At 34.0% G+C, this 26797-nt stretch overlaps 1 protein-coding gene across 2 annotated transcripts; it reads left to right on the forward strand.

Annotated features, from left to right (window-relative positions):
* Positions 1-4975: 4975 nt before the first annotated feature.
* Positions 4976-9562, forward strand: LOC131650563 (protein YELLOW LEAF 1, choloroplastic-like). Of its 2 annotated transcripts, none has more exons than XM_058920268.1 (5): positions 4976-5132; positions 5442-5515; positions 5661-5812; positions 7777-7849; positions 9197-9562. In XM_058920268.1, exons 2-5 carry the CDS (start codon positions 5464-5466, stop codon positions 9403-9405), a joined length of 486 nt encoding a protein of 161 aa, XP_058776251.1. In that variant the 5' UTR covers positions 4976-5132; positions 5442-5463; the 3' UTR covers positions 9406-9562. The 2 variants fall into 2 exon arrangements, with proteins under 2 accessions (XP_058776251.1, XP_058776252.1); XM_058920269.1 differs by having other exon boundaries at positions 4993-5122.
* The last annotated feature ends 17235 nt before the right edge of the window (positions 9563-26797 follow it).

Genomic DNA, 26797 nt, shown 5'->3' on the forward strand with positions numbered 1-26797 from the left:
TAATATTTGTTAATTGCGAATGAGACTCACCCTTATACTATATTTTTCAGATTGAGGATAGCGGCTTCGACTTGGTGAGGATTAGCTCATGAGTCAATATGTGTGGTAGCGTCGGGTGTCGTGCTCTGATAGGTGTAACACTGGGGAACGCATGTTTTTAAGTTTATGAAAATAACTCTGTTTAGTTTAATTTATTCTGAGGATTAAAGTATTGATGATGTGATGCTAAATTGACGATTTAAATTCCGCTGTGTAAACATGAGATATTTGATTTATGAGTTATGTCGAGACTTTTCTTCACTGAATGCATGACATACGACAGATGATGTTTATTTTATTATGAATTGTGACGCCCTTGTGCATGTTACTCTGATTTATTTTTATTTAAATTGTCACGGGGTTTAGAAGGGTGTTACAAAGTGTATCATTTGAGAAGCTTTAGTAGTATTGTAAAGTATGTCGATGTTTGTGTAACACCCCAAATCTTCCCCGCAAATATACAGGAAAATCATAGTATAAAAGTCTCAAAGCGAACATCAATATTTGAGGCATCACAACTTCGACTTAAAACAATTCATAAACATGCTCATAATCCATAGATACATAGCACATACATCAGAGTAAAACTCATAACTCACTCTTCATTCAATCCAAATAACTTAGAAACATCGCAGCGGAATTCATTACCAACATAAACCAAAATATCTCATTTACGCCGATCGTGGCAATCGACCAATCCAACATAACTCACAAAGATGTAACAACATAATCCAAGAGAAATAATCATATCCAGACATAATACAAGAAACGAAAAAACAACGATGATAAAACACGACATCATCAAAGCTAACTAGACGTCCCCCGTGTGCTACGTATCAGAGCATAGACACACCGACACAAGCTAATAGGTAAACGGCTACTCCACGTTGTTACCTGCACGTTACTAACAGAGGGTAACATTCAAACAGAAGGGGTAATATATCATTCATTATAAAGAAACATATGATAATCTTAAAAGCACAGTAAAGATCATACATATATTACCACTTCTCACCATATAACATGTTACCAACAATTCACATCATTCAAACACTTTATAAAATGGTAACCATGTCAGTAAACAAGTACGACAACATATTCCATTCACAATTATGAGTTCAATACATCACAATAACCTCTCAACATCACATCACATCAAACACACATTCAAAACAACATCAAATGCAATTCAAATATGACTCAATTTATGCAAATGCATGTGGTACCATTCGGAGAAAAACTCCCGTCTTAATCATTGCCATTGGGCCATAGTTGTTGCCATCTTTCAGGCTAATAGTCGTTGCCATCTCTCAGGCTAATAGTCGTTGCCATTCTCAGGCTAAAGGACACTTATGCAATGGATGCGACACAATAACACACATCTACAAAACACATATTCACAACGTACGACAACATCGTCCAATCATTGACTAAACACCATTACTTTTATAGTAATTCATTCCTTCACAACCACGTCGCTATGTTGCATCATCATACAACAATGTTTCATGCCACAACAACAATCACAACATCCAACAATTCAATCCAAGAAAAGGTTTCAAAAAGATATTCAAGGGTTTTCAAATCATATTCATTGGAAAGACATTGATTAAAGCGTCACGGAGGTTCAAACGGCAATTAAAAACAAGTTACGGTTCAAAGGATACATGAATTCAAGGATTGAACAAGTTTTGTGAAACAGGGTCCGCTTAGTGGCCCACAAGCGACGACAGGCAGAAGCTTTTTACGAAATAGGCTCCGCTTAGCAGACTAGCTCTGCTTAGCGAGCCTTTTTATTTTTCCAGATAGAGCAACATCCGCTTAGCGGACCCACGTTTGCTTAGCGGGAGCACGATTTTGCAGAAAAACGATAACAGTAACAGACTTGCATAATCACCCTTCCCTCACCCAAAACTCATTCTAAACAGCAATTAAACATGTATAAACACGAAATCTATCATCATCTATCATCAAACATCAATCAAAACACATTTCTAATCACAAATTCATGCATTTTGTTCATAAACCCTTACATTTCTACACAAAGACAATCCATGGTTCAACATACAATCCAATCCGAGGAATTATGCGAAGCCGGAAGAATTATGCGAAGCAGGAAGCTAGGGAATTCGACCGGGAAATTTAAAGTGTTCTCCAATCCGAGGTAAGGGTGGAGTTCTTACTTTCTAAGGGTTGGCATGATAATAGGTATGGTAGAGGTTAGGTATCCATAATTTTATACTCATGTTTGTGTAGGATTTGAATGTTTGAAGTGTTGATGAATGTTATGAATTGGTGTGTGATCTGTGTGCAATTGATGAAATTGATATATGCAGTTGGATAGCCATAGGATACTGATACTAGACCTGTAAAATTATGATTTAAAAGATGTAATGAATTGGTATGAATTATAGTGAATGGAATAGAGAGATCTGCTTTCAAAAACAGGTATTTTTGCTACTGGGTACGCTATAACTAGGTAACAGCCCTGCTGTAACCAATTACGGCGTGGGAAAATAGAGAAAACTGAGAGTTTTGGGTGCTGTAACTGGGTAACAGCCCTGCTGTAACCGATTACAGACGTGTTTTAAAAATAGCGAATAAAGTTACGTAAACGCGTAACCGGATAACGTCCATGCAGTAACTGGTTACACCTGACAATTTTTCAAAAATTATTTTCTTAAATAATTCATAACTTTTGATCCATAAGTCCGATTAACGTGTCGTTTGGACCGTTGGAAAGCTAAAAATATTATCTTTAACATGATCATAACTTTGGGATTTTTAAATTAATATTTTCTGCTCTTAATTTATATTTCGCGTGTCAGTGTTGTGTATAATTCGGTGATCTTGGTAATAACTGATGAAGATGTTTGTTGGGATGATAATTCCATAATTTGTAAAATATATTATTGCGATGTGATTGTTATTACTGACCTGAAATGAAAAAATTATTGTATAGGCTTATGCCTTATTGTTCATTGTGATGTTGTTGTGTTTGATATGACGATGACGTGGCCTAGATTGGCAAAGTGACGTGAATGATTAATTGTGTTGCATTATTATGTGTCACATATAGATGTTGCATAGTTGCATTGATTATGATGATGATGTGGCCTAGATTAGCAAAGTGACGTGAGCTTGGCTCGATTATGCCCAAAATTGGCAAAATGATGTGGGCTGATGTCCTGGGTATCACATGCATATTAAGGAGTCGGTTGCATTGCATTATCATGGCTATGTTGTGATGGATTGGATTAATTTTTTTAGTAATGATGAATGATGTATTGTCGAACGATGAATGATGTTAGAAATGTATGAAGTGGTGAAATTATGTATGATCTATACCTCATATATTATTTATCATGCATTCCTTTATATTGTAAGATATCTCACCCCTTCTGTTTGAATGTTACCTTTATATTGGTAACGTGTAGATAATCCGAAGTAGCTAGAAGAGGTGCATAGCTGAGGAATCGCTTTGCTTTGCGTATTTGGGTCAGTGTCGCTCTAATACGTAACACTTGGGGGGTTTCGCGTTTGTTTAGTTGTTTTGGGAGTAAACTCTGTAAAACTCCATTGCTGAATTTTCAATTACTACTTATGTTGTTATTTGGTTTGAAAACGATACCGTCAATTATGTTTTAAGAATGATGCTGAAAGTTATGAATAATTCATACTATTGTTTTCCGCTGCGATTGAAAGAAAAGAATTTCAGACATGATTATTTGTGTTATGTGTTGCATATCTATTTTATGAGCTTTTGTGTAATTATGACAATGGCATCCTAATGTTTTTGAAATTATGTTTTATTTTACTATTAATTTCTTATATAATTACGCGGGGTAAATTAGGGTTTACATAAAGTATTTCCCAAACTACCTGCTTGTAACTTTGTTTCTATGATGAGTAGGATTCAATTGGCCTAGTCAGTCATACAAGGAATTTTGGATGGCCAATTAATCTTCTTAACAAACTAGATTCTTGCATTAGGAATTTTGTATGGACAAATAACATAGATAGTATAAATTCGATTACTACACCTTAGAAGGTTATTTGCTCACCTTTTCTAAAGGAGTGTCTTGGTCTGAATGATATTATAACAATAAACAAAGTTGGTTGTGTAATCTCTTTGTTGGAAAGTATTGACTATCGATAATCAATGGTATTCTATGCTTATCAGTAGATACTTCAGGCACAAAAAATCAATCAAGCATCATATTTCTTCTTCAATATGGCCTGACAACAAGCATTCATTTTCCTTTTTAGAGGAACATAATAGATGACGAGTTGGTAATGGGAAGAACATTGATTTATGGTCTGACAATTGATTGAGATATAAAATTAAAGATTTACACATAGTATTACCAGTATATATTCAATTTATGCAAATTTCTAAGGTCAATTCAATTATCCAAGAAATGATATTTATGCAAGTAATTTCCTGGCATTAGATAGATCGATTGTTTGACATGAACATTAATAGAACTAGTTACAAAAGCTTATTCAAATTTACTTAGAAGTTGGAGCTCTCTAATTTATAATGTGATCACTAGTCTCATTATAATAATTCTTTGAAAAATTTGACAAACAAGAAATGATATCAGACTTCAAAATGGTAAAAAATGACTTTGATAAAAACATTCTTTATGTTAAATAATTGACCTGTATGACATCTACTTCTTTCAAGAAACACACATACTCTTCAATTCACGAGTTTACAATTATTAAATGCTTTGAAGTTTTAACAACAAATTTTCTCTAAAAACTAAAAATTTAGAAAGATAAATTATAAGAGATAAAAAGTAATTTGTTTAAAAATATAACGGTGTGAGGTATATGCCTAGGGGTGCCAAATAAAAATCGTTTGAGGCGATTCTAAGTCCAATCTACTTTTTGTTTGAAGAGGCCCATCATCCCCACGATCATCATTCACCAAATACCGAATATAAATTCATTTCCAACATAGTTAGAGTCGCTCTAAACGCAGAACTCTCTGGAAAATTTGCCTTGCATCAGAAACAAGTCGGTGTCGCAGAATTCAATTTTCCGGTGAAAACAGGCGGAGTTGGCCGTCGGAGACGTTAGTAACAGTGAGGAATTTCGTCCATTTTTTTCTTTAAATTTGAATATTTTGGATTTTTCTTCACTTTTTTAGCGCGCAACGATAACCGCCCCTGAAAATCTCAAAGAATCCTTTGGCCGTAAATTCACGGTTGCGCCATAAAATGGCCGCGATTCCGCCCTAAAGTAGCGGCGGTACCCCAATCGTTCTCTAAATTGGTTGCTATTGCACCCTAATTTGGCCACGATTATGCTATTGAGCCCTAAATTGGTCGCTTTTCTGCAATTGTTATGTATATTGTATTGTATTTGAAACTGATAATTTGTTTTTTGCGTAGTTAACATTTGGTCATAAAAAAGATGTTGCCATCAATGCAAAGTTGTGTTGGCTCTTTACCTCTATTATTGCCAGGTACAATGGTTCTTTAAATCTCACTATTTGTACTAGCTTTAGAATAATTAGGTTTTGAAAGTCTTGTCTTTGAAGTTACATAAATCATTCATGGATTTTGTTGTTGTTGTTGTTGTTGTTGTTGTTGTTGTTTTCTTGTATGCAGCTAGTTGTACTAGTCAGACTCAAGAACGAATTAAGCATTTCAGTCCAAACATAGTTGGTATGCAGCCCTTACCTTATAGAATTACAAAAGGAAAACTTCGGACTGCAACTTTTCGAAGTTCATCATCTCGGTTCAAATGCGGTGCTGCGATGGTAGGGTTTTTCTTTTGGGATTTGTTATATATGCTGTTGAATTTTTGCTTTTTTTTATGCGATATATGTTATCTTTGTTGGAAAGGGTGAAAAGCGTTTTGTGTTATTGCAATATCAAATGAGTTTTTTTTTTTAAAGTTGGTATGGTTCCAAAAGAAAACTGTTACTTGATGAATATTGGTTTTTCTAGCAAAGGGATCTCAACTTCTTATGATAGAAGAAAACCTGATAGAAAACCTAGAGAGAGTAGGAAATAGATAAAAAAACCAGAAAGAAGGTATCTAGTAGAGACTACAATAACAAGCAGTCAGTCTGCAACCAAGACCCATGGTCAATGGCCACCAGACTTGACCAGAAATTATGTTTCTGTAGACCTAATCATTCAGATATGTTTCTGACAGGATACCTTTAGTGCAAAAGTTCTATGTTAGGTTAGGAGGAATAAGAGGGAATGTACGTATAGAAATGTAACTAACACTTGATGAGCTTACAGTATGTATCTAACTGTACATCTAAATAAATGGGAGGGAGAGTGAATAGTGGGAGGTTGTCATTATTGTAAATTGTAGTTCAAAATTGAGAGATTATGTGGTGGACTCTAGAAGGCTGTCTCTATAATAATCACCTGTTCATTCAATTCTTGTTCTATTCTTTTGATTTCTGTTGAATTCTATTGCTTTGCTGTCTAGATCCTCTCCAGTCAAATGCTGCGAACTGTCTACTCTGTTTCTCTTCTATCTGAATCCTCCACTTTAATCTCTTCCTAGTTCCAATTTCTTCACCGACTCTTGTAGGGCCTTCCTACTCTCCTACTTATGCAGCTTCTCATTAGGCCCTTCACTCTTGACTCGGCTATTTTTCCCTCTCCTCCTTCTCATTTTCACCTGCTCAAGGGCTCTTCAGGTTGAGTTATTATTTTAAGTAGAGAAGTTTTATGTTTTGTGCAGAGTCATCAATTCCGGCGATAGCGACGCTATCACCGGGGAGCAGTTTCCAATCACGGCCGCTTTTTGAGCAATCGCAGGTTGCGAAGCGGATTGGCTTCCCGGTCCAACCCGTTTTCTGTTTTTCTGTTGCGAAAACCCCAATTACCCTTAATTTTGTTGGTCATTTGCCCTAAATTCCATTTCCTCTCCCTCTTTCATGTTCGACTCTGTTCTTCTTCTCTCTCGCGTTGGATTCCATTCGAAGGGCAAGCCATCGCCGCCGTCTTCGCACCTTTCTTCTTCTTCCTCTATTCTTCTTCTTTTCTTCTTTTTCATCCTCTATTTTTCTTTTCTTCTTCCTCTATTCTTCCTTTCTTCTTCTTCTTCCTATATTCTTCTTCCTCTATAAATGACCTAAATCTTTTATCTATATCAATATATTCCTGTTTTATTGTCAGCATTTGTTTCTTTAAATTAATGCAAGGTTGCTTTGTTTGAAGAAGAATAGTTTGAATCTTAATTCTAAATATAATAGTACTCTAAGATTGAATTTTGAGATGTGATGTTTTGATTAAACTTAAGACTTGTTGATATTGAGTTGATTAAGAGTTTTTTATTAAACCTTGTTAATTTGATTTATGAATCTTTCATCATGGGTATTGTTGTATTATTGAGTTATTTGTTGGATTTATTTTTATTTTTATAGTTATTATTTATATAATTTGTTCAAAAAGTAATTAAATAGCGGTCATCCTGGCTCCTGCTATCTGCTATCCCACTATCCCATTTTTGGGGTCGGCCGCTCCCCTCCGCTATTTGTGATTGATAACTCTGGTTTTATGTCGATTATTGAGTGATTCCCTGCATGTTCTATTGATTTTTCTTTAAGCATTTCTTATATGATGGATATGGAAGTAAATGCTGTGTTGATATTATGTCCTTCCTTACTATCCAAATCATGGAGAGTTTGTATTTTATTGGTGAATCTTTGAGAATTACAGAAAACTGATATCTTGTATATGGTGTGCCTTTCTACAGAATGTTACATGCTATGCTGCTGGTGCAACCCAAACTGTAACCCGCGATGCTCGGACAATTACGGTTACTCCTGGTAATAACTCCAACTCAAAGAACTTATTCCAAAAATAATTAATATCATTGACTGTCTTACATGAGGACAAACTGGAAAAATTTAGCACCTCCCACTTTGTCGGCCTCTTCCATTTTTTATACTAGTCATCATGTGCATTCATAGTCAATGTTTACAACAACAACCAAGCCTTATTCCACTAAGTGGGGTTGGCTAAAACTTGAAGCTTTATCCATCGTCAATAAATTATGTATATAAATTTCATTCTTCTCTCTTCTCCCATACATTAGTGTCTTTGTTAAAATAACTAAATCATCAAAAAAAAAAAAAACTAAATCAGTTTGGAAGCGTAGGTTTTTAATTTTACAAACCTATGAACATTTAATAACTAAGATATGCATACTCAAATGTTTGTTTCTTTCAAATAGCTGTCCTTTGAAGTGCATAAAAAACAGTGTTATTGGATGTTTTCGTTTATAATCATGCATCCAAGTGATTGATATATGATCTACAATCTCCTTGACTTAATGGGATCATTGTTATCGAATATCGGCCATGGCGGTGCTATGGTGGATACTGGATACATGTGGCGTATTTTGGGCTTGCTGCAATGGTAAATATCAGCTGCTATTGTGGGTTTTTCCTTCATAATCCGCTATGACAGCGCCACCAAGCGGCTGGTATGGCGGGATTTCGGCTCTCTGTCATGGACCACAATCTGCCATAGACAACACTGATTAGGGGTAACAGTGTATTTTTTTAGAGGGTTATGATATTAGAAGGCTTAAATAAATAGTTTCAAATCTGTCTTCTTTCCTGATGAGAATAGGGAATTTTTATTTTTAGGTGCTCTTATAATCTCATCAGTTTTTCCCTTCTGTAGACAGTGTTTTGTAGTCTGTTTCCTTGGATGGTTTTGGCGCAGTTTTGTTGGCTTGATTTACCCGTCCGAGTGTGTTTCTTTGATGGTTTCTTATGGAGGTTACATTTTATATATTCAAGCATATTTTGGTTACTTTTGGAAGAGAACTTCTCTTACTCTGTTTCCCGCCACAATATAAAAGACAAGCAGACTGCTATTTTGTACAGAAACAGCTTACACAAATTGCGTGACTTGACTTTTCTAAATAAATAATACGGTATATATTAGTATTTCGTAGAATGTCAGAATACATAGATGGATGCTATTGAAATCCACCAATCAGCTCTATTCATTAAACTTTCAGACACATTATTTGTGACATTATGTACTCGCAAATGTTGTTTTGCCCTTCATGTCTTTTATTCTTTGATTATGTTATGAATAATTATATGTTCCGTGTCCTCATTATACAAATTTAATTTACTATAATTTTTCTGAAATGACAGACAAGGTGAAGAACCCTAGACTTGATGACAATGGGCCTGGATTGCCACCTCGCGACGATGACGGCAATGGTGGTAATGGAGGCGGTGGCGGTGGTAATTTTTCAGGTGGACTAGCCCTTTTGGGTATTCTTGGTGTCCTAGACATTCTTAAAGACATAGAGGGTGAATTGCAAAGCAAAGTCAAAGAAAGAAGCTTTGATCAAGCTTGATAATTAGTCTTAACTGTGGTAGTGAAATTACTTGATACCTTGTGTTATATAAAAAAATGGATAATCAGACCTTGTTATAATATGGTCACAAATAATGAAGATATGTAAAAAAACAAACTCCTATTCCTAAATCCTAAATGGAATGAACTTAGAATCATGGAACCTTTTCGATCACCAGATTATAGATTAATTTGTAACGTTAGCTAGTTTCCCTTTTGGGTGGAACACATCTTCTAATTCTTGTAGTGAAATTTTGATTCATTCACGTGGTGTTAACCTGTGAAAAATGCTGCATTTCACGGGGAAGTATTTTTTTGAATAATATTTTGATAATTAGATTTGATCACAATCATATCACATAGCGAGATAATATGAATTTTTTTTTTATGGAAAAAGCTTAATGTTAAGAAATTATCAAAACAAGAAAGGCAAGAATAGATCTCAACCATTCAATATCATAACCACTCTATGATCTCTTTTAAAAAGAAATTAAATTAAAAATAAATAAAAAATTATTTTTTAAAATAATGATATGTGTTATTTTCCAATTTATTTCCTATCATATAGTTTTTTAAGTTTTTGGTGGGATGTTTTGTGTCACTGTTTTGTTGTGTAACCACTAAACTATCTCATGGTTAAAGCAAACCGATATTGATAGAGCTCAGTGACATTCACATGTTGAGTGGGTCTGTGTTTAGTGTCATGAGTTGGGGTCAGTGTTCTTTCTAGTCTTGTCCATACATTAACCGTCTGAACATGTACAACTATTTGGTTCTCTATGAAACTGAAAAGGCTCATGTGATTTAAATTTCTTGCCGGTTTAGTTTTTATTTGGGGTCCTCTCTCTGTTGATTTGGATTGATCTGGCCATGTTTGGTCTGGTTTGCATTGGCCTAGATTTGTTTGATAATTGTGCTAGATGGTCCCAATATTTGGCTTCTAATGTTCTTATTGATTATTTTGCTTGATTGTTCATCTTTTCTTGTAGGTTCTTTTGTTAGATTGTTTTTCTTTTTATTGATTCTTCTATATATGGGTTTCTCCTATTTGGATGTTTATCTTACCTCTTGGTTTGATTTGATTCTTCTCTTTTGTTGCTTCTCTTCTCTTTACCGATTCCTCTCTTGGATGCTGCTCTTCTCTATGATGGTTTATGACTTAGCGATTATATATATATATATATATATATATATATATATATATATATATATATATATATATATATATATATATATATATATATATATATATATATATATATATATATATATATATATATATATATATATATATATAGGGCATATCATATGAGAATGCCTTCTTTATATGAGAATGTGAGAATGAATCTGAACCATTGGATTTTAAAATAAATGGTGGAGATTATGTGTGAATCTTTTTGTATCTCACTTCAATCTTTTATTTTAATGATGGAGGGGAGAGAAAAAAAGATTCACACATAATCTCTACCATTTATTTTAAAATCCAATGGTTTAGATTCATTCTCACATTCTCATATAAAAAAGGCATTCTCATATGATATGCCCTATATATATATATATATATATATATATATATATATATATATATATATATATATATATATATATATATATATATATATATGAGGACGTATCAAATGAGAATTTTGGTTTTTATGAGAATGAGAACTTTTAATAACAACCGTATGATTTAAAATCAATGCTCAGATATGCATTTATGTGATATGTATTTAAATCACAATCTATCTATTAATTATTGTCTTTTAAAATTTGAGTGAAATCTGAGACATTGATTTTAAATCGTACGGTTATTATTAAAAGTTCTCAGTTCTCATAATAACCAAAGTTCTCATTTGATACGTCATATATATATATATATATATATATATATATATATATATATATATATATATATATATATATATATATATATATATATATATATATATATATATATATATATATATATATTGGGGACGGCTCAAGTGAGAACACTTGGTTATTATGAGAAATGAGAACAATGAATCACGACCATTAAAATTGATTTTAATGGACTGGATTGATTTCTCTTTCTAAGATTCAGTCCATTAAATATTAAGGATCTTAGAAAGAGAAATCAATCCAGTCCATTAAAATTAAATTTAACGGTCGTGATTCATTGTTCTCATTTCTCATAATAACCAAGTGTTCTCACTTCAGTCGTCCCCTATATATATATATATATATATATATATATATATATATATATATATATATATATATATATATATATATATATTCTCAATGTAATCTTTATTTATTTTGTTAAGTTATGTAAATCATATTATTGAAACTTTAATCTCTTCTTCCTTTATGTTTAGTTATTTTAGAAATGGATTATAAAAGGGCCTAGTTTTCTCTTCGTATCCTTGAAGTTTAAGAAAGCATCAATAAGATTTAGTTTTGATAGAATTGTGAGAACATGAAATGTTCTCATCAATATTTCTAGTTTTGATGATAATATTATATATGAATTTTGTATAAGACAATGTGGTACTCTAATTATTCACGTTTTCCATTTTAGGAAAAGTCTAAAAGAGTATGCACCAAATCATCATTCAGAATCTCTGACCTAGAAGATCTAGATGGCTTCATCAGAACATGGTCTAGAAGACATCAGAAGATGGTCTTGAGGAAATCAGAACATGATCTAGAAGGCATCAGAAGATGGCAATCAGAAGCAAGGCTCTGAAGATCTGATGGTATCACGCTACAAAGAACTTCCAAAGTCTGATGACTGAAGTTACATCAGCACCAACGCTGAAGACTCTGATATTCAAACGTCATTCTAATAGTCTGAGTCCAGAAGCAAGTACAAGATGAAAAAGCTACAACGTCAAATCTGTCTGACTGACAAAAGGAACGTTAGAAGCTACAAAAGGCAAAGTCAGCCAGAGCAGTTGAAACAAGGCTCGAGGTAGTTGACAAAAGAGTGAAACATTAAATGCAACAGTGTACTATTCACGTAAAGCATTTAATGCTGTTCAACGGTCACATTTCTCACTGCCATATAAAAGAGAAGCTCTGGTTGTTGAAAATGTTACACAGAAAAACACACGCTGAGAGAGAACTTACGCTGTCAAATTGGTTCACAACGCTATCATACAAAAAGCAAAGAAACTTCATCTTCAACCTCACAAATCTTGTAATATCTTAGTGAGTGTTAGAACTTAATCTTGAGAGAAAAATCACTTGGTGATTATAGCTTATTTAGAAGCACATTAAACTCTTGTAATATTGTTTACTAATTTTGTAATAGGAATTCCTAGAGTGATCAAGTTGTGAACTGTATACTCTAGAAGACTTAGAAGTTGCCTAAGTGGAATACCATTGTAATTAAGGTTGATTGGTGGATTAAATCTTCAGTTGAGGTAAATCACTCTGTAAGGGGTGGACTGGAGGTAGTTTTATTAACAACGAACCAGGATAAAAATATCTGTGTGATTATTTTTTATCTGCCTTTTTTAGAAACAACCCTTATTCAACCCCCCCTTCTAAGTGTTTTTCACTCCTTCAATTGGCATCAGAGCGCTGGTTCTAGGTGCAAACACTTAACCGTGTTAGAGAAAAGATTCAGGAAGAAAAACACGCTATGGCAACTCCTACTCCACCACCAACTAATGCTGAACAAAGCAACAATGGTAACTCTAGCTTTAATGGATTCAATAGACCACTAGTCTTTGATGGTGAGAACTTTGAATATTGGAAAGATAGGCTTGAAAGCTACTTTCTATGCCATGATGGTGATCTATGGGATTTAGTGTTGGATGGTTACACACATCCGGTAACTACTCGTGGAGTCAAGATTACTATACAGGCTATGAGTGATGAGCAAAAGAAAGAGTTCAAAAATCACTATAAAGCAAGGACTATATTGTTAAATGCCATTTCACATGTTGAGTATGAGAAGATCACAAACAGGGAAACTGCTCATGATATTTTTGAATCTCTGAAGATGACTCATGAAGGAAATGCACAAGTCAAGGAGACAAAAGCTCTGGCTCTCATCCAGAAGTATAAAGCCTTCAGAATGGAAGATGATGAAAATTTTGAAGCAATGTTTTCCAGATTCCAAACTCTGACTGCTGGATTGAGAGTTCTTGACAAGGGATACACAAAAGCTGATCACGTTAAGAAGATAATCAAAAGTCTACCCAGAAGATGGGTGTAATACAGTGGGAGAACTGACTTTTTGAAATGTTGTGGATAGCAAGAGTTGCCACCGCCTTTTATTTTATCCAATTTATAGAAAGGCTAAAAGAACAGGAAAAGACCTTTTAAAAAGATTTTTGAGTTCGGGGGGTAGGTTATACAAAGGGAAGGCGTAAGCACCCTTTGTATCCATGGGCTCTTAATTGCTTAGCTCACTTTGTTTTTCAGAATGTTTGAAAAGTGTTGTGTGTGAGTAGTAAAAACTTTGAAGAAGAACTTTAGCTTGTAAATAAGCGTAGTCTTTTTGAATTTGATTTTGAAAAAGAGTGGGAAAAGATTTTGAATTTAAAGCAAGCAATTAGTAGCAACTACCCTAAGTTTTAAAATTTGTTCTTTTAGCTTTTCAGGGCTATCCATACCATAGGAGGGTAGGAAGTCCTTTCATTGGATGTAAAGGGTCATCGGAGTTATCGTTTGCCATAAGACTGACCCTGCCATAAAGGGGGCAGGTAGTCTAAGGGAAGGACATAATAGTCATTTAATCTTTTAGGCAACAGGCAAGGATACCTTAGCAATGGGGACAATCATCGTTTGTAAGGCAACCTCGAGGGACAAAATTGATGATGAATGAACTGGGGGCAATATTTGTTTTGCTTTAGGTATCCTGGGAATCGAGGGACTTGACTATTCAGAATCATAATCAAAAGGCAACAGATAATAAGGCAACAGGTGTAGCAACCTGCCCTAAAAATGAAGGTTTTAGAGTCGCCACCTATTCTGAAGGGCGAATAGGAAACCCTACGCAGTATAGAGATTCAGGGTAAGTTATTATAATCAGGTTGACGGAAGGTGTTAGGCACCCTCAACCCTTTCCTAAGGTTTTATGTTCAAAATAAAGGTTAATGGCTAAATATTGAGGTTTATAAGGAAGTGAATAGGGTGAAAATTGAGATTTGAACTGAATGGAGGTTTTGAGGGAGGGGACTCGCCTTGGTTATCCAAGTGCCTATGTATCTCCTTATGGAGAATCAGAGTCAACGTAGTTCGGGCACAGGGTTGTACGCCTTAGAATTAGAGTTTGAATGTGTTGACGGTATTTTGAATTACCGTTTCGCAGTTTTGAAAAGGTATTTTGAATTACCTTCGTAGTTTCGCAGTATCGAAGAGATGAAAATCTGTGGTTTGTGGTTTGATGTGTTTTAAGTGTTTGGGCGTACAACCCTGATTTGATTTGGCACTGTTAGATGCGGTGATCAATAGATTTGATCAGTATAGCTAACAGATTAGTAGGCATTGCTGGTTACTCAAATCGATAGATTGATCGTCGCGGGCAGCAAATTAAGTGTGTTTTAAATTTATGTATTTTTTATCTCTCGTCTAATGCGACTAATAGATTTAGTCGGGTCGAGGAGAGAATTAATCGAAGGTTAATATTTCGCAAAATAGGCAATGGGATTGGGGCAAACCCTAATGCATCAATAACCTTCCTAGGGTTTTTTTGTGATATTTAATATTAAATTAATTAAATTAATTAACCGAAATAATTGAATAATCGGGTGATAATCCTGAACCTAATCCTAGTTTATTAACCTAACCCTAATTAAATACATAAAATAAATTAAATATAAATAATTATCACCTAATATAAGTAACAAATAAATAGAAATGAATGAATAAATAAAATAAAAAATTATATAGAACCTGGGCTGCGATCCTGTGTGGCTGGCCTTTGAGGGTGCATGGTAAACCCTCAATATTGTGTGCGTTAGATCTGGATGGTAGGAGATCTTGGGGATGATAACTGAGGGTGTATGGTGATCCCAAGGGGTGCGTAGCGCAGGATTTGGGAACTTGTCTTAACAAAGAAATTGAGAAAATAGCAACAAAATACGCATGACCTGGGATCGAACCCAGGTCTCTTAGATTCCTATTACACGCTTCAACCATCTCTGCTAAACATCCAAGCTGTTAGAATAACACATTGAATATAATAAATATATAAAACAAACCTGGATGGACTGAAAGTCAAAACTTAGTTAGTGGTGGGCCCCCTTTTACTTCGTGTGCAGCCAATTGGAGTTGGGAAATATGTGCGGACCTTTTGACCAGCAAATCAGAGATGGAGAGAGGATTTAGCCGAATTGACTGGCCAATCAATCTCCTTGGAAATGCCACGCACGCCTTGCACTTAGCCTTGGGAATTGCAGAACCGCCGCCGCCGGTGGTTTCCACCACCATCTCCGATTGAACCTAAAATTGCAACCTGCGAAATACTCAAAAAAACACTCAAGGTTAGTCCTACCCCCCTAAACCGAGGCCTGCGAATCCACCGGTGATGTCCGTTTGGCCTGTATGTGGCTGTATCATAACATTCGAAGCTTCACGAAGTTAAAGCCCTAGCAATGGTGCAAAGCCATTCTTACGTGAAACCTTACATGTAAACGATCCGATCTGTTCTATATGATATCCTGAGTACGAAAACAAGCATTAAACAGGGGAACAATACGTATAATAATAATTTCGAATTTCAGAAATCTCACTAAACATGATTCTTGGAGGAAGGAATTTGGCACTGCTCCGAGCCTCAATGATGATTCTGGTCGACTCTTAGAGATATCAGGAAGATAACTGGAGGCTTGGGATCCTTTTAGACCGGATGCACATAGAGTTTCGGGTTTTACAAGTTTATGTCCTTTTTTGAACTTAGAAACCCTAGCTCTTTTTGCCACAATTTCGTCCCCCCCTCATTAGTAAATGTTTCAGCATATATATGAACAGAATTAGGTTAAAATTGTGGGCCTCCATCCTTAGGTTATGAGATCTTGGTAACTTTTACATGATTTGTATAAAAACCTTCCAAAATTGGTCATCTCTCCTTCTCCACCAATCTCCACGTTTTTGGGCATCTCATGAAGTGTAATATGGGCCTTCCAAACATAACAATCAAACTCATGTGGATTAATCAATTATTTTCATATTTACTCAACTTATTTGCCTTTTAATTAAATAAAATTTAAATAAATATAAGTAAAAATAATGAAAATATGAGGACGGTCTTAAGAGTCATTTTTTAGGTCACAAGGTTGTTTGGAATCAAAATCTAAGGCTTATCAAATCAAAGAATGCAAAGTTGTGCACTTAGGTTTTTATGTATCTCTTGAAGATCGACCAATTTGTGCGCATTGTATCTCACTCATTATTTGTCCTATGACCATGTTCTAGGGCTTTTTTTGGAAAGCTCAGAGAGTCCTTTAAAACCTCCTTTTGGTTTTACCTCAATTGGAGCTTCCATGCTCAATTTATGAGCCTTGACTCAAAAGGTGTTTCTTGTTGACTTTTTAGAGGACCTGTAATGTATTGGACTATATCTCTCAACTCATTCATTTCTGGCCTTGGCTTGTGAGAGATAAAGTTGTAGAGAATCAAATTTCCTTCAAAATAGGCTTTGGTTGGGAAATTTTTGATGCTCCATGTGAAAGTTATGGCCAGTCAAAGTTGGGTTGACTTTCTCCTATAAAAACCCTAATTTGAACTTTTGTATTTGTTCGTTTCTGATTTTTTCATTGATGGATCATGATCAAACTTTGATCAAATGATGGATATAACCTCACATACTTGATGTTGACCAAAAATCTTGAAGTTTGACTGTATTTTGACTATAATTAACTTTCAGGTCAATATAGTCGATTATTGATCATCTAAGCCATTGAGTGAGCAATCCTTGGAATTGAAGCTTGACTTTTGACATGGAGATGCCTTGATACATATGAGATCCATTTGAGGCCTCAGAGATTCGAAATCCTTTGATAAACTGCGAACCCTAATTTTGAGGCCCTCGATTAGGAGAATGTTGTCTGAATAAACTCTTGAACCTTGAGTTTATTGAAGATGAAAAGAGGAGGGCAAATTTTGGGGTATGACAACAGGCAACAAGAGGGGTTACCCCAAAGGTGTGTGTGTGTGGCAAAATCACGTGGTTAAATTCAGTTATTTTATCTTGTAATTAGTTATTCTAATTCAGTTAACAGACTTGCACTCCCTAGGATTACTCCCTGTTGATGCGGGAAATAAAAGGCAAAAAAAAAAAAACAGAATAAAGGCAGAAAATAAGAAAGAAAAAACAATTAATTTAAATATCTCGAGCCTTCATCGAATCCTTGATCAACCCTAAAAAAGAAGAGAAAAGTTAGTGCATTAAAGATCGACAACCCTAATTGATCAAGATAAATCAGGGTTAAAACAACTGGTTTAAATAACATATGAAAAGTAAATAATTTAATATTTTTAACTAACCATTAAAGGTTAAGAAAATCGAATGTTCGATGAAATATGACAATTAAATAATTATTGGATTGAATCCTAATTATTTAATTGATTAAAAAAAATACAACAAATAATAATTTTTATTGTTTAAATTTTTTTTTTAATATTATGAGAAGAATCGAATTTTCGATTAAATAAATTCAAAGGTCATGAAAATATTATTTACCAAATAAAAGATGGTTTAAATAATTTAAATAAAAACATTAAGATAGAAAAGAAATAAATAAATGACAAAAAAAGATTTATGTAATCAAAAATAAAAAAAATTAAAAAAAACTTAGCTCTGATCAGGTGCAGCATGGCTGAGGGCGCATGATGTGGTCGCAAGCTCCTGGAACGTCAGATCTGGGACGGATGAGATTTGAGGGTGGAGAATCGTGGTTGCATCGTGAGTGCATGGACTACTGGCACACCGAATCCCTCAGTAACCAAAAAACCAGCGCGCCTTTTTTTGTTTCAAACGGACCAATGATGGCGTGACACGCCATCTTCTTCTTCATTGAAAAAAACCAGAATGCGCTTTTACAGCGCTTTTTACAGAAACGCTATAAAAGGCCATACTTATTACACTTGCAAAATCATAAACCCCACAAAACGAAGCAAAAATTTGGCGCACCCCTATGGATACGATCGTCCAGGTGTCACGAGTTCAATGATACCTACCTTCAACCCTAATTTTACATGGAACGCAAAGCCCCAAATTGAAAGTCACAAACCCTAACATGGTAATCTATGGCAAACACGCGTAAAAACAAAATTAAACCTCCAGATTCATTCAGAACAATATCAGGAACCATAATATGCAATTAGAATGAACAATAAATGCGTGAATTATTGTAATCGACCTCAAGAGCTAAGCGACATACCGTGAGCTTTTGGAGGTAATTCTGGGGGTGCTGTTCGTGCGTGATGATCCCAATAGCTTCAGGGAGACTTGAGGAAGGTGTTTGAATCCTTCAAAAGCTTTGAATCGACCTGCAACCTGGAATTTGAACTTGGGATTTTCTTGAATTTTTAGGACTCGGATTAGGGTTCTTGAGGCAGAATTTTTCGTGTCTTTGTGATCTGAATGTGTTGCATACTTATAGAGGATTGAATTAGGGTGAATATTATGGATTGAATCTTCTTAAATCTTTGATTTCAATCTTGAAAATTTGATTGGAAAATATGGTTCATAATGTTTCCAATCTTGGCCAATTTCAATCTCTCTTGCACCAATCTTGCTTGCACGAAATTACATTGGAAATATGGTATGAATGGTGATTGGATTTGATTAGGACAAGATTTTTAATTGAAAATACGTTGTTTGAAAATGAAAGTGTTTGAGCAAGCAATTAGGAATTACCTACTCTCAATTTATAAGATCTTTCCTATGCATTTAATTTTTTTCTTAAATGATGGTATGATTAAAAAAAAAAGTAATAAGAGGGAAAACCATAGAGGTGCAAGTGTGCAAAGTGCTTTTTTTTTTTTTAAAGTTTTATCTTGATTATTAATGTTTTAGCTCAAAGGTAAAAACATGGTCCAAGTGGACAAAAGGAAGATGACGGAAACATAAACAATGCGTCCAAATGGACAAAGAAAAAATAGCGGAAGCATAAATAATATGTCCAAATGGACAAAGAGAAAATAGCGGAAACATAAATAATATGTCCAAATGGACAAAGAAAAAATAGCGGAAACATAAAAAATATGTCCAAATGGACAAAGAGAAAATAACATAAACATAAATAATACGTCCAAATGGACAAAGAGAAAATGACAGAAACATAAATAATACGTCCAAATGGACAAAGAGAAAATAACTGAAACATAAATAATACGTCCAAATGGACAAAGAGAAAATAACAGAAACATAAATAATACGTCCAAATGGACAAAAAGAAAATAACAGAAACATAAATAATACGTCCAAATGGACAAAGAGAAAATAACATAAACATAAATAATACGAATGATAAAATAAAGCATAAAACAAGAAATATAAAGAACAATATAATAAAATGCGGAAATTAAAGTCAATTGTTAGTATGTTAGCACGCGAATCATCTTGAAGCTAGTCAAGTATATCCACGATGTTAGTGAAGATCGATGGTGAGTGAATGATGATCTCGGATTTAAAGTTAATGAAAATTTATCAGAAGCTTGATAGAATCATAGCAACTACACGATAAATTTCTAAAAGTCTTAAATCAACTGCATACAATCTCTGTCATATTTGATCTTTTATTCCAATTTGGGACAAAGAAAAAGATAAGAAATAATATCAAATAATATACAAAAATAAACCTGAAATTGTAAAAAATTTACACAATAATAAAAGAGATATTTTGAAAGTATAATTAGGTTAAGAGAAAATAAAATGACAAAATCTTAAATCTAAAACAAATTAAACCTAATTCATTTTTTTTTTTGTGATTTTTTTGGAATTTGGTTTTAAGTTAATTAACAAGCTAATTAAACAAATAATTAAACTTAACAAGAAAAATAAATCTAGTTATGTATACAATTAGTATATAATATATAAACCTAATTTAACAAAATAAAATATTTTTTTCGAATTTTTTGATAGGTTAGAAATAATTAAAAAAAGCAAATATATACATAATTACTAATTAATTAAGCAAAATAAATTAACTATGAATAAAAATAAAATATTTTTATGTCAAATATTAGATTATAAAAATATAAACCTAAATCTAAAAGGAAAATATTTTTGGAGTTTTTTGATTGGTTGAAAATAATTAAAAAGCAATATTTACATAATTACTAATTAATTAAGCAAAATAAATTAATTATGAAAAGAAATAAAATATTTTTATGTTAAAAATTAAATAAACATTTTATCAACTTAAAACTAAAATTAAAACATTTTTTTTGAGAAATTGAAAATATGCATAAATATGGAGTTTTTAATTCATGAACTCCTAACACTACTTCATATTAAAAACTACATTGTACTTACTCTATGATGTCCCAAGAGTGGAATAGAGTGATTGAAATTGATTGAAGGTGGCTATTTGAATGAGCCTTGATTTTTTACAAGTTTCTTGAAACTTTTGAAAAATATAAAATGCTTAAACTATGGCTTTGGTGTTTGTTGTTGTTCTTTCCCTTTGGCTCCTCCTTTTATTCTCTCCTTAAATGAAGAAAATGAAGCTCTATTTATAGGCAAAGAGTTTGATCTTGGAGGCCAAGCAAGTGGAAAAAACCATGATTGATTTTGTGGAAAAAGAATGGAATATTCTTTTATGCTAAGTTAAAAAACTTAACCATGGTTTAATCACTCAAGTATTATTCTCTTCAATCTTGCAATTTTATCTTTAAGAATCTTGAATGGTCATTGCTTGCATCACATGAAGCTTCCTTGCATTATCCTTGAATTATCTTTGAATTATCTCACTTTAATTGAATTTTAAATAAATAAAATTCAATAAAAAAATGAAATAAAAATGTCATGAATCATGGATATATTTTGAATTCCCTTAGCCATATTATAATCAAGATTGAATCACAAAAGAATTGGCCTTTTTGAAAAAAAATCAAGTTTTGGTCATTACTTGTTTCATGCATTTTTCCAAAAAAGGTGAGCTTCATCAAGGCATATCTCCCTCAATTTTGATCCTATGAAAGTGTTCTTGTACTTTTTGGAAATCCCAAGATGTCCTCTACAAGCCACTTTGGAAGCTTTTTTGCATTTGGAGAAGTTATCTTAATGATATGGGCTTTGACAAAAAACAACTTTTTGTTGACTTTCAAAATGACCTGTAATGTTTTGGCTTATATCTCTTAGGCGGAAGCATTTCTTGACCTTGGGCCCAACATCAAAGTTGTAGAGAATTTAATTTCCTTGAGAATGAGCTTTGGTTGGAATTTTTCTGATAAATTATGAGAGAGTTATGGTCGGTCAAAGTTCAGTTGACTTTTAGGTAAAAAACTCTAATTTTGAAACTTGGAGTTTTGTCGATTTCTGAACTTTTCTTGATGAATTATGATCAACCATTGATCACATGATGAATCTTTTGACAAAATATGGATGTTGACAAAGAATTGCATTTTTGACTGTCTGTTGACTTTTTGGTCAAACTGGTCGTCTGTTGACTGTTTGAGCTGCTGACTGTGCGTCCGAGCGAATCGAAGTTTGAAAATTTGTCTGGCGGTACTTTGAGACATATGGAGATCCATGAAATCCAGTTGAGGTCTCAAAAACTCGTTCTCTTGAAAAAAAAAACAAAAACCCTAGTTAGGGACTGTTTGTGTAGGAGACAGTTAGGCGTACCTGATTTTTGTGCAGTGTTGAGTCTCTGTTGATCACGTGATTATCAGAAGACTTCTAGAACAAAAATCTTGGAAATTTGAAGTGCGAAAGATTGATTTGACTAATGGTACAAACACGGAGAATTGCGCTGATAGCGGGTTTGACTGGTAACTGGCAGTATAATCTGAAACCCGGACTCCACGCCTGCAAATTTTAATTCTGTACCAACTGCGTCAGCATTATTTATCTGAAAATAAATCTCAAATAAACAGTGTATGAAGTGATAAACAGTATTTGGCGTTTATGTAAGAATAAATTTAACAGCGAACCAAAATACTGTATAAAAAATTCTAAAAATTGAGTATTCATAAAATCATGATATTTATGAAATAAAAATCCAAGATTGTATAAAACTCCAAATTTTTAGACAGAAGTCTGTTGACTTCTCTTTGAAAAAAAAGACGCGGGCAAATTTTGAGGTATAACAATAATGATCATAACACTTAGAAAATGACGGGATCTCAGAGGTAAAAAATTGGGGTGCAACAGATGCCCCTATTTAAGTTTCTTCTATCCGGAGACACGATGATTGTAAATCTTCGTTTCGACGTAATTGAAGAGACTTAAATATATATAAAAACACAATTTTTGGCCCTAAGATGCCATGTAATGCTTATGATTATGAATGCACATGATTTCCACGAGATGGAAACAGGACACCACTGGGGAGAAGTAAACAGACTCCGCTGGGGAATAGGTGTACGTCATCCAGGAATAGAATCAGACTTCACAAAAGAAAGAAACAGTCAACAGAAGCTTTCAAGAGTAAAACGTGAAAGGAACTTTGGACAGGAAATCAACAGAGACGTTCAGAAAGAAAAATCTCTGGAACCCACATCAGAAATAATTCAAGAGTAAAACATGAATGAATTTGGAAAGGAATATAAATCGACAGAGGCATTCAAGAGTAAAACCATGATTGAACATCATCACAGGCAATCAAGACTAAAACATGATTGAATACTATCAAAAGCAATCAAGAGTAAACCATGATTGGATAACATCATAGGCAATCAAGACTAAAACATGATTGAATAGTATCAAAAGCAATCCAGAGTAAACCATGATTGGATAACATCATAGGCAATCAAGACTAAAACATGATTGAATAGTATCAAAAGCAATCAAGAGTAAACCATGATTGGATAACATCATAGGCAAGCAAGACTAAAACATGATTGAATAGTATCAAAAGCAATCAAGAGTAAACCATGATTGGATAACATCATAGGCAATCAAGACTAAAACATGATTGAACATCAAAAGAAAACAAGAGTAAACCATGATTGAGACACCAACCGAGAGTAAAGCACGATCAAATAGCATCGAGAGTAAAACATGATCGGATATAAATAAAGATCAATCAAGAGTAAAGTGTGATTGAATAATATTAAAGGTTAATGCCAAGTGAGTTGGACTTCGATCTCAAGGTAAGATGTTGATAACAACAAGACTTGGAAAAATATAAATGAGCATGAATTTGTTTTTATGCATGATGTTAAATTTTTCTATGCATGATGAATGCTCAATGAAATGTAGTTATTTATGACAACTGGGATTGACTCTTTTGTGAGGCAAGATTGGAGCTTTGATTCCTCAACACGGAAATTCTACCAACTCTGCTTCGGAAGATGCTTGAACAAACTTCTTGTCACACTGATAACTGTATTAAACAAATGATCCTTTGAGAAGGACTGATAAACTATGCTTGGGGATTGCTGAAGAAGATTGCCCCTGATTGAATAATTGTTGCAAGCTAACTGATCATGGCTTCAGTTGAACTATGTTGGGGATGAACTGATCACGGATTCAACTCTTGAAATGAATGTTGGGAAGACTTGCCATAGTATACATCTTGAAGAGGATATTCTGATCAACAAATCTTGATTAAACATCTGAATAACAGGATCTTGAAGAAATGTGCCCCTGACAGGATCACTGATCAAGTTTCTTGACTGTTTGAACTTCCTAGAAGATGAGTGCTTACTTGCAAATAAAATGTTCGTTCAAGAATGGTAATTTTAATGCAATGCTCAAAACATATTTTTTGAAATCAAAGTTTTAGAATGATGTTATATATGTAAAGATAATGCAATTGTTGGTCAAAACACAAAGGTTAAGACAATCAAAGTAAAAGATAAAGCAAAGATATGGTATCAACATAAATGATTGGCAAATCTCTTGGGAGTCAGCTTACACAACCTTGTTGTAGTATGCTTTCAAACAAACCTTGCTTCAATTAGGGCTTTTGAAGGTTGTAACATGGTCAGATTCACGGTTTAAAAAACAAAAGGTATAAGGCTCAAATTTTTTTGTAACCCACCCTATCTTCGTGATGATCTTCAGTCCTAAACTCAGTTAATTCAAAATATGCATTCAGGTTCTAAGAGACTTCTGGAATTTTACCTGTTGTAATGATGAAAGTTCACAAGCCAAGAAAACTTAGAGATGGCAGTCACTTCTTCCTTTTGATAGTCACAACATTTTGTGGTTCAAGAATTTATTGACTTATCTCTCCTTTTTTCCTTCTTTTGATATCCCTAACTTTTGCCTGAACTGTTTATTTTGAACTTACAGTCAGCAGGATGCCTTAATTTTTGCCTAAGTCATTTTTTGATTTTGACTTAGCAGGCTTTTCTTTGATTTTCTTTTTTGATACTTTTTTTTTGAAATATAGTGACTACCTTGCTTAATGATTATAATGAACCATCATCGACTTTTGCTTGGCATCTCTGACACTTTTTGATGTATGTGGAGGAAAGCTTGTGATTAAAACACTTGTTGAAAGGTGTATTGAATGATTCTCTTAAAATAGAACGCACAACCAAATTAACTGGGAACTACCCTGCCCCGGGTTAAAATGTGGGTTATTTCGTACAGAAAGAAACACTAACTTCTAGGCTCAAAGGGGTGAACGAGGGGTTATCATCCTTATATCTCCAGTGTTTAGGAATTGAAGGAATGCCTGTACATCGTCAACAAAGTTTTATTTGAAAGCATACTAATGCGACTTGGATATTTCGTTTTCATCATCCTCCCTCCAATCTTTGCATAAAACACAAGTTTGATAGATAAAGTAAAATAGAAAAAAAAATTTGTAAAAGAAGCATAAACATAGACATAGTAGATGAAAATGAATTCAAACATACGATGCTCATTTCATTAAAACTAACATTCAGGAATAAACAAAGTTTAAAAGCAAACAATACAACTGAGGAAATGCAAACAGTAGGGAAACATGGCCCAGTGACTAATCAATGACGAGGATGAGCTGTCCTGTCTTGATACACTAGCTTTAGGGAGATAATTGTCTCTGACCCGTTTTCAGCCATTCTGATTCGGCAAAGGATTAGTGACAACATTGGGACCAACAATCTTAAAAGATAACAACTTTGATCTAACCAACTCTTGAACTATGGCCTTCAAAGGGAAACATCTTTCTAAATCATGGCCCGTTGCCCCTTGATGGAAATGACAATGAAGATCAGACCTAAAACCTTCTGGAAGAGGATTCCGAGGAGGAAGAATCAGCTCGATGGTAGACAGATAACTTCGAAGATGGATACAGACAAGGATAAGTTGCATGGATAACCTGGATGTATGTATGCAAATGATGCAATTGTTGTTTATATTTTTTTTTTTGAGTTTCGAAGAACTTAAGATATTAATTTGCAAACATTCAAGCATTGGATTAAAGCATTGATCAAGTTATCATCAAAATCAATCATCCATTTTGGTGGATTAGAGTTTTCACCCCATCAACACCCATGATCCATTGAGTTTGACGAAACTTACGATGTTTACAAAAAAGACCTCTGAGTTCATTGGAAATCAAAGGAAAAGATTTTTATGAATGTATGAATGCATGGATGTATGTATGCATGGATGTATGAATGCCACATATACAGACATGGTAACACAAACATGGTGCACATTAGATAGGTTCGAAAGTTCAACGTCACGAGCATGAGGTCAAAGAACCAAACATGGGATAGTACTAGGGGTTAATCACCTGCACAACATGTTCTACTGATACGTCAGAGTCCACATTCTTCTTTTGGATATTACCGGCTTGCACAACTGAACTTGTGAGCCAATAATATTCTCAAGAAAAACTCGTCTGCGTGTGATTCTCCGCATGACAACTAATCCAAGTCTACACCTGAATAGTTTCTGCATCACAACCTAATAAGGCCAGGATGGGATAATGGGTTCTACGGTCAACTCAGCTTCTACAGCTCAATGAAAGCAATAATGTTTTCGCAACTGAACTTGCTAAACATATACTACCAACAAGGAACCTCCACTGAGCGGAAGGATTCTCATGACGGCTTGTTAAGGACTGAACTCCTTGTATGCCATACATGACTATACCCTCCACCTAATTCTTATGTGTACTTAATCCGGGTTAGGATTTGTTCATAATGTATCTCAAGTGACGGAACCACACATATATCCAGAATAGCAAAAATAACAAAATAAACAAGTATAAGCAAATATTAAAGTGATCTAAAACTCTAAGGTAACCCCTCTTTTAAAAAAATATTTTTTTAACTCCCCA

The sequence above is a fragment of the Vicia villosa genome, linkage group LG2 (genome assembly GCF_029867415.1).
Source record: "Vicia villosa cultivar HV-30 ecotype Madison, WI linkage group LG2, Vvil1.0, whole genome shotgun sequence".
Classification (NCBI taxonomy): Eukaryota; Viridiplantae; Streptophyta; class Magnoliopsida; order Fabales; family Fabaceae; genus Vicia; species Vicia villosa.